Here is a 12,534-nt window from a genome sequence, read left to right on the forward strand (position 1 = left end):
TGCAGCCTTAGAACAGTAATTTCACAAGGTGCTATTGAGGACACCCCCCCACCCCCACCCCCGGCCGTCTCTGTTTTGACAGAGATGCTGCAATGCACTTGACACTTCCCCTCTTATGTCCAGTGCAGAACATGTTGAGGCACAAGGGACAAAACTCTTGTTGGTATTCTAAAACTCGTGCCCCTAACAATTCTCCAAATATGTCTGTATTTACCAAAAAAGGTAGAAAAAAGATTACAAGAAGAATGCCATCAGCACCAGTACTAAAGAATTACTTGCTAGCTGCTACTTAACATCCAGGCCAGAGACTGATTCAGTCTGTTCCTGTTGACATCTGGGATTGAGGACTGGTCCTGCCCCCTCTGCAGTTTCTCTTATCTTGGTATTAGGTATTTTGCTACTTTTCTATCATTATTTCCCATTTCTGTTTTATTTCAGTTAGCTGATGATGTTGCTCTCAGCCCTGGCCCTTCTGCACATCTCTTTTATCCTCCTAATTTAGTTTATGTTCCTTGTCATTTCTTTGCTGTGTTCAGTCTTCTAAATTGCTGTTCCGCAGTTAGCAAATCAGCTATACAATCTTTTTCTCTCAGAGTCTTTCTCTCTTTATGCTATTATGGAAACTGGAATTCTCCAGTTGACACCACCACTCCAGGTGCGTAAAATTCATCAACCTTTTCCCTCTCCCCCACCCCACCCCCAGTCTTGTAGGACAATGTGGTAGGATGGTGCTTCTCACTAGTGTAAAGTTTTCTTTCTTTCTTTCTTTCTTTCTTTCTTTCTTTCTTTCTTTCTTTCTTCCTTTCTTCTCCTCCTCCTCCTCCTCCTCCTCCTCCTCCTCATTATTCCTGACAGATGTAGTGATGTCCAATTTGGATGGCTTTAAAAGGGGGTTAGACGTACTCATGGAAGATAAGGCTGTTAATGGCTACTAGTTCAGATAGCTGTGTGCTACCTCCAGTGTCAGATGCAGTGTGCCTATGTACACCAGTTGCTGGGGAACATGGGTGGGAGGGTGCTGTTGCGCTCATGTCCTGCTTGTGGGTCTCCTGTTGACAGCTGGTTGTCCACTGTGAGAACAGAATGCTGGACTAGATGGACCCATTGTCTGATCCAGCATGGCTCTTCTTAAGTACTTATTTCTCTTATTTCAAATTTCATGTTTGTTTCTTTGCTCCTTTTAATTTTTGGATAGCTGTGATATGTCATCCTGCAGGTTCTCTCTTGTTCATTCTTCTTTTTGATCTTGTCTTAGTCTACCCTTTTCCTCCCTTCTTCTGTCCCTATTCTTCTTCTTGGTTTTAATATCCATATTGACTCATATCCTGAAAGTTTTGTTCAAGATTTCCTCTCTTCTCCATTCCTTTCTCTTATCCTCTCTTCTCATACCCCCACTCATTCTGCCAGCCACATCTTAGACCTTGTCATTCCTTCACACTGCTTTTTTTGTTTTCAGACCACTATCACATTGGCTTTAGTAGCCCCTTTGAGTTTCCAAATCTTTTTCGAACCATAGATTTGGAAGGGACTTCAGAGCATTCAGCTGCAGCATCCCTGACAGAGGGCCAGCCAACCTCTGCTTAAATACCTCCAGCAAAGGAGAGCCCACCACCTCCCAAGGCAGTCTGTTTCATTGATGAACAGCTCTCAGTTAGTTTCTTTTTCGTTTCTTTTGACATCTTAATTCTTTAGTTTGTGGCATTCCCTTCCCAGGAAGGTCCACCTAACACCAACTTTGTTCCCCTTCCAGTGCCAGGCAGAGGGTTTTTTTAAATTCTTCCAAAAATGTATTATTGTAATATGGTGTAATTTATTTATTTTGATTGTATTTTATCTTAGTTGTGGGATTAGCCTATTCCTATTGTCTCAACTCCCACCCTCCTTCCAATTCCCTTTTTTGGCCCTTTCCAATCTAGTTTTGGAACTTCTATTGAGACTGCTCTGTGTAAAAGCTCCTCGATATGCTAAGTCACAAGAGCTATATTTTATTCTTATTGTCCTTGATCTTTCCTTAGCTCTTGATACAGTTAAGTACGCCCTGATGGATAGTTCTCTTCATTCTTTGGAATTCTGTAATTCTGTTTTACAATATTCAGCAGGTTTTCTCTTGGTATGTCAACAGAACAACTCATGTCTTATTTTTTGTGCTTTCCTCTTGAGGGTGACCTGTTTTTATTATATTCTTATGTTAATAATTGTTTTTCCCCATCTTTAATTCTTTTTTCTACTTTTTAGTCTCACTCTACCAGTTCAAAGTTGTTGTTTACTTCTTTTCCCCAAACCATTCTCCTTTCGGTTCTTCACCCCCCATCCCACCCCCGCCCCACACTAAATTCTGAGACTGTAGACAAGGAACTGTTTATTTTATTCTTGTATAGTGCCTTGTGTACATTAAGTGCTTCTATAAATAGTAATAAATGGTGATGATGTTAACTGCTCCCTCTTCATGATATCACTTTCTTTTTCAGGCTTCCCCCTTTCCTCCAGTTAGTGGTTCTTACTCTTTAATATTATATGATCAAGCTTGTGCACTCAAAAAGGCTTGTCTTGCTGTGTAACTGGGGAGACTTGCTTACACTAAGTGAAATAGGTTTGTCTCCACTTACCTGCCTCATCAAAACATCCAGTGAAAATTTTACAGATTACCGGGGTGGGGGTGGGGGGGTGGTAGCGGAGGAGAAGAATATCTGATCATTTCCATTATATGATTTGAAACTCCTCTAACTTGGTATCTTTATATTGGAGCAAACATCAAATGCCTGCTTTTCCTTGTAGTTGTAGAATCCAGGAGGGGAAGGAGCTCTTGGGTGTTTTCACACAATAAATGCTCAATAATTTCTGGCATGCTCTGAAAATGTTCTTGTACCATTACGTGGAGAGCAGTATGTTCTTCCAAGAGCCATTTGCTGCAGAAAAAGGAAAACTTAGTCATTCATAGCTGTATACTAGGGCAGAAAAACACACTGGGGCTTTTGGGAGGCCGGGATAATGGACCTTGCTTTTAGAGCAGTTATTTCCATATTTATTAATGCATTTATTTATCAACAAAATTTATATCCTGCCCCTTATCACATATAATCTTGGGGTGGATTACAACAATGAAATAAAAACAGAGAAATTTAACTTCAGACAATGAATTACCCAGATGCCTGCTGAAAAAGAAAATCCTTAACTTGGTGCTGAAAGTATATAATGGTGCTGAAAGGTATATAATGTAGGAGCCAACCAAAGCTCGACAGGAGAAAATTCTGCAGCTGGGGTGCTACTGCTGAGAAGGCTCTGTGATAAGTTACAGATTTTTTAAACCTCTGTCAGTGATGGCATCCACAACTGACCTCAATGCCCATGCAGGATTATATGGGGAAAAGTATACAGTATCTTCCCATTGCATGTGGTAACACGTATATGTAGGTTATATATCATCCCTTTATCATTCAGTATTTGATAACTCTTAGCCAAACATGTAAACCAGCTTTCTCAGCCTGGTTCCTTTCAAATGTGTTGGACTATAACTCCCATCATCCCCAACATGAAAAACAAGTATATTGTGTGGGACAAAGCTTTGAGGAACAAAATTATTGAGTTTCAAGTGGACTGGTGCTATGGACAGCCTGATGAACCAGTGATATTTCACTCATGCATTTAAGTCATTCCTGTCTTGTGGTGAATATGTATGAGCATTCGTGTGTGAAGTAGGCCCATTGTGTTGCAAAGTGCTTGGGAGGGCACCAGAGAAGGGAGATAGAATCTTTGTCCACATGTTCTGTCTGTCTGTCTTTCTAGGTATCAAGCCATACTGGGCAATATTAAAAACCCTTCTCTCTCTCAATATTGGTACCATAGCTTGGATTCATGTGTTACATTTGCCTGCTTGCGAGTAAGTGTTCCTGGAAGCAACTGCTTTGGTGGTGATTGTAACATCTGATAAACAAATGTATGGATGTTACCGCAGCAATATGTCTGATGTTATTTACAATTTTATTAAGGTTGTTGTTGTTGTTGTTCAGTCGTTCAGTCGTGTCCGACTCTTCGTGACCCCATGGACCATAGTACGCCAGGCCTTCCTGTCCTGCGCTCTCTCCTGGAGCGTGCTCAAGTTCATATTCATTGCATCCGTGATGCTATCTAGCCATCTCATCCTCTGCCGTCCCCTTCTCCTTTTGCCTTCAGTCTTTCCCAGCATCAGGGTCTTTTCCAGAGAGTTTTCTCTTCGCATTAGGTGGCCAAAATATTTCAGCTTCAGCTTCAGTATCTGCCCTTCCAATGAGCACTCAGGGTTGATTTCCTTTAGGATGGACCGATTTGACCTCCTTGCAGTCCAGGGGACTCGTAAGAGTCTTCTCCAGCACCACAGTTCGAAAGCATCAATTCTTCGGCGCTCAGCCTTCCTTATAGTCCAGCTCTCACAGCCATACATTACTACTGGGAAAACCATAGCTTTGATTAGACGGACCTTTGTCGGCAAGGTGATGTCTCTGCTTCTTACTATGCTGTCTAGGTTGGCCATAGCTTTCCTCCCAAGGAGCAAGCGTCTTTTAATTTCATGGCTACAGTCACCGTCTGCGGTGATCTTGGAGCCCAAGAAAGTAAAATCTGTCACTGCTTCCATTTCTTCCCCTTCTATATGCCAGCAAGTGATGGGGCCAGATGCCATGATCTTCGTTTTTTTAATGTTGAGTTTCAAACCCGCTTTTGCACTCTCCTCTTTCACCCTCAACAAGAGGCTCTTGAGATCCTCTTCGCTTTCTGCCATTAGGGTGGTATCGTCTGCATATCGGAGGTTGTTGATAATTCTCCCAGCAATCTTAATTCCGACCTCTGATTCATCCAACCTGGCATTTCTCATGATGTACTCTGCATATAAGTTAAATAAGCAGGGTGACAATATGCAGCCTTGTCGTACTCCTTTCCCAATTTTGAACCACTCAGTTGTTCCATGTCTGGTTCTTACTGTTGTTTCTTGACCCTCGTACAGGTTTCTCAGGAGACAGGTAAGGTGGTCTGGTACTCCCATCACTTTAAGAATTTGCCACAGTTTGTTGTGATCCACACAATCAAAGGGTTTAGCGTAGTCAATGAAGCAGAAATAGACATTTTTCTGGAATTCTCTTGCTTTCTCCATGATGCAGCGAATGTTGGCGATTTGATCTCTAGTTCCTCTGCCTCTTCTAAACCCAGCTTGTACTTCTGGTAGTTCTCGGTTCGCATACTGCTGAAGCCTAGCTTGTAGGATTTTGAGCATCACCTTGCTGGCATGTGAAATGAGCGCAATTGTGCGGTAGTTTGAACACTCTTTGGCGTTGCCCTTCTTTGGAATTGGAATGTAAACTGACCTTTTCCAGTCTTGTGGCCACTGTTGAGTGTTCCAGATTTGTTGGCATATTGAATGCAGCACTTTAACAGCATCATCTTTTAGGATTTTAAATAGCTCGGCTGGAATACTGTCATCTCCGCTAGCTTTGTTGTTACTAATGCTTCCTAAGGCCCACTTGACTTCACTCTCTAGGATGTCCGGCTCAAGTTCAGTGACCGCACTATCATGGCTATCAGGGACATTCAGATCTTTCCTGTATAGTTCTTCTGTGTATTCTTGCCACCTCTTCTTAATCTCATCTGCTTCTGTTAGGTCCCTGCCTTCTTTGTCCTTTATCATGCCCGTCTTTGCACAAAACGTTCCCTTGAGATCTCCAATTTTCTTGAAGAGCTCTCTAGTCTTTCCCATTCTGTTGTTTTCCTCGGTTTCTTTGCATTGTTCATTTAAGAAGGCCTTCTTGTCTCTCCTTGCTATTCTCTGGAACTCTGCATTCAGTTGGGTATATCTTCCCCTTTCTCCCTTGCTTTTCGCTTCCCTTCTTTCGTGAGCTACTTGTAAAGCCTCATGAGACAGCCACTTGGCTTTCTTGCATTTCTTTTTCTTTGGGATGGATTTCGTTGCTGCCTCCTGAACAATGTTACGGACCTCCGTCCATAGTTCCTCAGGCACTCTGTCTATCAGGTCTAATCCCTGAAATCTATTCCTCACCTCCACTGTATATTCATCAGGGATATGATTTAGGTCATACCTGAACGGTTTAGTGGTTTTCCCGACGTTCTTCAATTTAAGCCGAAATTTTGCAAGAAGCAGCTCATGATCTGAGCCACAGTCAGCTCCAGGTCTTGTTTTGACTGACTGTATGGAGCTTCTCCATCTTTGGCTGCAAAGGACATAATCAATCTGATTTCGATATTGACCATCCGGTGACGTCCATGTGTAGAGTCGCCTCTTGTGCTGTTGGAAAAGAGTGTTTGCTATGATCAGCATGTTCTCTTGGCAAAACTCTATTAGCTTTTGTCCTGCTTCATTTTGTACACCAAGGCCATGCCTGCCTGTTATCCCGGTGATTTCTTGACTTCCTACTTTAGCATTCCAATCCCCTATGATGAAGAGGACATCTTTTTTGGGTGTTAGTTCTAGAAGGTGTTGTAGGTCTTCATAGAACCGATCAACCTCAGCTTCTTCGGCCTCAGTGGTTGGGGCATAGACTTGAATTACTGTGATGTTGAATGGTTTGCCTTGGATTCGTACTGAGATCATTCTATCATTTTTAAGATTGTACCCCAGTACTGCTTTTCCCACCCTTTTGTTGACTATGAGTGCTACTCCATTTCTTCTAAGGGATTCTTGCCCACAATAGTAGATATGATGGTCACCTGAATTAAATTCGCCCATGCCTGTCCATTTGAGTTCGCTGATTCCCAAGATGTCGATGTTCAATCTTGCCATCTCATGTTTGACCACCTCCAGCTTACCTTGATTCATTGATCTGACATTCCAGGTTCCTAAACAATATTGTTCTTTACAGCATCGGATTTTCTTTTCACCACCAGACACATCCACAGCTGAGTGTCCTTTCGGGTTTGGCCCAGCCGCTTCACTCTTTCTGGCGCTACTTGGAAATACCCTCTGCTCTTCCCCAGTAGCATATTGGACACCTTCCGACCTGAGGAGCTCATCTTCCGGCGTCATCTCTTTTAGCCTTGTGATACGTTCCATGGGGTTTTCTTGGCAAGAATACTGGAGTGGGTTGCCATTTCCTTCTCCAGTGGACCACATTTTGTCAGAACTCTCTGCCATGACCTGTCCGTCTTGGGTGGCCCTGCACGGCATAGCTTATGGCTTCACTGAGTTACGCAAGCCCCTTCGCCACAACAAGGCAGTGATCCATGAAGGGGGTTATTGAGTGATGCTATCAAGTGATGAGCTTCACCTTATCATGCAGAAAGCTCTGAGCTTATTTTATAAGTGATGCCTGGTGATTCATTTGCACAAGTAAAAGCTCACACTCATGGTCAACTCCTCGCTCAGGAGGTTCAGGCAGCGCATGAGTGAGTGGCATGGATAGAAAAGGGAGAATGAAGACAAATTTACAGGAGCAATTACCTCCAGTTGTATACTGACTGAGGAGAGAAGTCATTAATCTATGTATACCATTTCCTCCCTACTTTAGTTTTGTCTTGTTATGTTTAATTTGTTCCTTTCTATTACTTCCAGAGAGGATTCATTCAGCCCTTACTCTTATATATTTAGGGGGTGGTCTGGGGCAGAGCAAGGGAAGAGAATGGGAAGAAGGTTAAGAGGGGAGGAATGGAGCCATACCCAAGAATAACACTGTCATTATTTTGCACTTTGCTTGTATATAATTGTATACACTGATGCATATATTGATGTATACGATTGCACATATTGTTATTAAGGTTACTATATACAATATGTACAATCGTATACATCAATATATGCATCAGTGTATACAATTATATACAAGCAAAGTGCAAAATAATGACAGTGTTATTCTTGGGTATGGCTCCATTCCTCCCCTCTTAACCTTCTTCCCATTCTCTTCCCTTGCTCTGCCTCAGACCACCCCCTAAATATATAAGAGTAAGGGCTGAATGAATCCTCTCTGGAAGTAATAGAAAGGAACAAATTAAACATAACAAGACAAAACTAAAGTAGGGAGGAAATGGTATACATAGATTAATGACTTCTCTCCTCAGTCAGTATACAACTGGAGGTAATTGCTCCTGTAAATTTGTCTTCATTCTCCCTTTTCTATCCATGCCACTCACTCATGCGCTGCCTGAACCTCCTGAGCGAGGAGTTGACCATGAGTGTGAGCTTTTACTTGTGCAAATGAATCACCAGGCATCACTTATAAAATAAGCTCAGAGCTTTCTGCATGATAAGGTGAAGCTCATCACTTGATAGCATCACTCAACAAGCCGTTATCATGAATCATTCTTATCGTGACTGGCTCGGCTCATCGCCTGACCAAGGGAAGCTAGTCAGTCTGCCACATCAGGAAGAAAATCTGTGATCTCTTGTGGCTTTCCTGTAGTGAAATACCATAAAGTGATTTCGCTTCCGTGAAGGGGGCAGTTGGCAGACTTCAGAAACCCCTCCGAACAACAGGACAGAGTTGGTGTAGCATCCAAGTTAACAGCAGGAACTAAGAGCTTTTCTACATGAGGCTGTTAATCCGCTGCATCTAATTTTGATTTTGTCACAGAACTGAGATCCGAGCACTACGCGAGGAGTGTTTCCATTCCTGCTTTTCTGCTACATAACCTCTAGCTGGCACTGTGGTGTAGCAGAATAGCGCAAATACACAAGAAGGAATTACATTTTCTTTTGACATCAGAAATAATACTCCATTTTTCCTGCTCTGAAAAAAGGTCTATTGTTTTCATTTATAAACAGAAGCTGTTTATAAACAGAAGCGAAACTGGAGGGTCATGACATCATCTAAAGAACCCATAAACAACTGTGAGCAGGGAACAATGAGAGCACAACAAATGCCTTGTGTAGAAAAGCTCTAAGACATCCCAGATCCAGATGTTCTCAGCCAGTAAGTTAGCTATGACGTTAGCAGTATGGTCTTGATCAGGCCACTATCAGGTGCTTCCAAATGAGGCTTTTATCATCCCATCTCCCTGCCTCATTCACAGAATTTGGGGGGGGGTGTCGGTGTCCAGGCACCGGCACCTTCCACTCATAACCCTCCCATGTTTTCCCACTGCTTCTATCTTTTTTCTTACCACAGAAAATCCATTAAGTAAGAAAAGACAGAATAGCTGCACAAGACCTTGTTGCACCAGCAGCCCTCTGTCTAGAAGCACCCATCACCTCTGCCTCAGCCTCCATTCCCATTCTGTAATATGGGGATAATGTACCATTGGCTTATATTGCAGCAGGCTTGTAAACAGCCACTCCACTTGTTGACTGTGGAGAATTAGGATCACCCCCAAGTGATGGAAGAATTAGAAAAGAGGTGTACCCCCCCCCCTTTTTAGGCTGTTGAAGTAGGTGTGGGCAGACAGACTGGTAAACAGTCAATAAATTGTGTTGCTTTTAGCTTTGATGGACTTATCTGAAAGGCTGTCTTACAGGGTTTAAAGACAGGAGAGACTATATATGTGGAGCTCTTTGAGCACGTAGCAAGAGCACTATAAACCTATCAATCAGTTTATTATGTGTATCCTGATCTTTTATTCACCAAGCTGTGAGACCTGCTTCACAACGTGTAAAAAAATAAAGCTACATTTCAAAAAAAAGCAAGCACATTAAAAACGCTACAGTGATTAAATTAAAAACAGCAATCTCAAAATCATCACAGAAACCCAGCAGCAGTAAAAATAAACAGTAATAGTAGTACATTGGAGAAGAAAACATCTCAACTGATGATAAGATGTCAAAAAGGGGGCCTGACATCTCCATTGAGAGGGTATTCCAGAACCATGGGGCCACCACAGAGCGGAATTAAACTGCTGAAATGAGGAAATCTTGGGAGGGGCTGTAACTAGAAGTGCAAAGATTGGGAGCTTCATTTGGTTCTGGTACTCAAAAACAAATTCCTGAGCTCAGAAGTATTTAATTCTATGTCTTTTGAACCAGGTTCTCGTAGATGGACCTCAGTGCTCTAGTAAAAAACAAAGTAGATGTGCCCACCCCTGATTTAAATTAATCTGGGTGCTTCCAGATAGAGGGCTTCTAGTACTACCAGTGAGAAAGCATTGTGCAGCTAATCCATCTTTTTCTCAACAGATTTTCTGTGGTAAGCAAAAGGATGGGGAGAAGCGGTGGGAAAATACAGGAGGGTTACAAGTAGGAGACGTCATCTGGACTCCCTGCAAAATTCTATGAGTGAGGCAGAGCAATGGAGCAAAAGAAAAAAAGGGCCTTATTTGGAAGCATCCTATATCTAATTTAACTACCTGTACAACTTCTTATCTGATGTACACATGAGCGAATACAGCATGTGTTTCATAATTTGAAATGTTTGTTACCCTCTTGGACTAGATTTGTGTTCTGATATTTGTTCAAAACTCGGGCCAGGATACCTACAACACTTAACACTGAAACTTGATTTGACATCCAAACTGTACTCCTGAGAGCTCATATATAAAGGTTATGGTAGAATAGGTTATGCAGAATTCTTCATAGAACAAGGAATCCTAGATTGATGTTGGATTTCATTCAGAGGATTGTCCCCAGAGAAGTTATATGCCACACCTTTTCTATGTATGAAATAACAGAAACACAGCAAAACACCACTGTGTGGATGTAAAATATTACATTGGAGTCAGATCTTAGTGAAATAACGAATTTCAGATCTGCAGTGGGTAACAATGCACTCAGCCACATAAATGTTTTGACCTGGAGATTTAGCAGAGCATTCATTTTCTCCCTGAAGAATAGCAAAACTCTTTTAAGTCCACAGTATCCCACCTCAGATAGTTTGCCTTATATGAGCTCAAACAAAAGCATGTGGAAATATTGCTTAAATCCATAAGACATCTTGATTTGTTTGGTAAAACAGCTGATTAATATACATATTTCATCATATCTGTGCTGACACTTTGCATGACACGTTTACACTTTACTGCTTCTGAGGATGGGAGGAGGCAATACACAGGGCATGATCTCCTTGTGAGAAGACAATGTGACCTATAAAATGGCATGAGTGGGCATAATTCATGGAGTTATCACTCCTTGAAAGATAGTGTTGGCTTGTTAATAACTAACCCTAAATTGTAGAAAGACAGACAGACTAATAGGGCAAGGCAGACACTGTTGGCTGTGCCTGGAGCTGATGCTTGGCATTGTCTGATCTGTGGGAGCATCAGCCAGGCAACATTATTTCTGGTGCAATCATCTGAAGCTGAGAAAGGTACTCTCCTTCATGCAGGCATGGTTTAATTGGGGTAACGCTGTATGCTGACACTTGGTTGACACTGATTTCCAGGTGGTTTTGGAGCAGCTTGCCACAAGCTGGCCGGTGTGTCGTTCTTGCCAACGAGGCCTCGCCCCACAATTACTGCCAAAAAATATCCTAAAAGCTGCCGCTTCTGATCTCCCTCTGGAAATCGTTCTCATGGCACCATGGAAGAAGGGGTTATGTATCATGGGCTGTGACCTCCCCACTCCACTCTTTTCACACACATGAAGAAATATACGGGTGCAATGGGCATTTCAGCAAGTTTGGCCATGGCCTTGCAGCACATGATACATTTCTGTAGTGGCTCCATATGGGGTGTCGGAAAGTTCCTTGGTGCTCGGCTTTCTTTCTTTAAATACAAGAGGGAGATAACGCATGGGCATGTGTTCTTGAAACCTGAGCTATATTTACTAGTATATTAGAGCGATTTGTTAGCTATAACTTGCCCTTTTGTAAACTTTCTGTGCACTTAAAGGGCTCTTGAGATCTCACACATGGAGTTTTCTGCCTCTAAAATCCCTTGTAACAAAAGGTGCTGTAGATCAGCAAAATACAACAGAAGTTGCCAGTAAATAGGAAAAGACAATTCACTTGTATACTGAAGCAGCTTCTCTTCTGAGGACAATATAAGAATTCACTGACTTTATCTTCTTTTCTTTTATGTTGTCTTAATATATAGGCAGGAGTGTGTGGCCACAGAAGAGAGCCCACAAGTGTTTTTCTGCTGCTGCGAGGGAAACTATTGCAATGAGAAATTCACTCACTTACCTGAAGTTACTGGCCCAGAAGGTGAGGCTTTTGTTTGTCAAGAATAAAAACCTTTGTATTGAAAGTTTACCTCGGTAGGTTTTTGTTAACCTTGAATTCCTGGCTAGGCAAGAGAACATGGAACCTAATTAGAGCGGCGACATTTTAGATTATGAAGTTGGTAGTTCTACAAGTTAGGTTTCTACAGAATGTAGTTTAGTTGTTTTTCAGTCTTCTGGGCGCAGTGAGTTGCACAGCAGCTTCCTAGCCCATAAGCAAAGGAAATAAATTCCTTGCTCTCCTGGAATGCTTGGGGTGGATCGCTGCTGACAGATTGTTTGTGGGAAGAGAATAACACAGTCTGATTTACACAGATTGAGCTAAATCTCTCAATTAGCTGATATCGAAATGGCAGTGGGCATGGTGGGGTGAGGGGAGCGTGATCACAGAAAAGCAAGTTACCAGGGCTTTCAGGGATGTAAAGGAGCAAGGGATCTAAAAACCAAGGCCCAGTTCACCAACACCTTGATGA

The 12,534-nt window shown here is 42.3% G+C and overlaps 1 protein-coding gene across 1 annotated transcript in view; it reads left to right on the forward strand.

Annotated features, from left to right (window-relative positions):
* ACVR2B (activin A receptor type 2B) overlaps positions 1-12,534 on the forward strand; it is a 165,648-nt gene that overhangs the window by 113,053 nt on the left and 40,061 nt on the right. The window contains exon 3 of the mRNA XM_084859391.1: positions 11,935-12,044. Coding sequence (XP_084715517.1) covers positions 11,935-12,044 — 110 coding nt within the window. The remainder of the gene's footprint in view (positions 1-11,934; positions 12,045-12,534) is intronic.

This window comes from Heloderma suspectum, chromosome 5, assembly GCF_057233095.1.
Source record: "Heloderma suspectum isolate Gila_16-S chromosome 5, 16-S_ref, whole genome shotgun sequence".
NCBI classification, from domain to species: Eukaryota; Metazoa; Chordata; class Lepidosauria; order Squamata; family Helodermatidae; genus Heloderma; species Heloderma suspectum.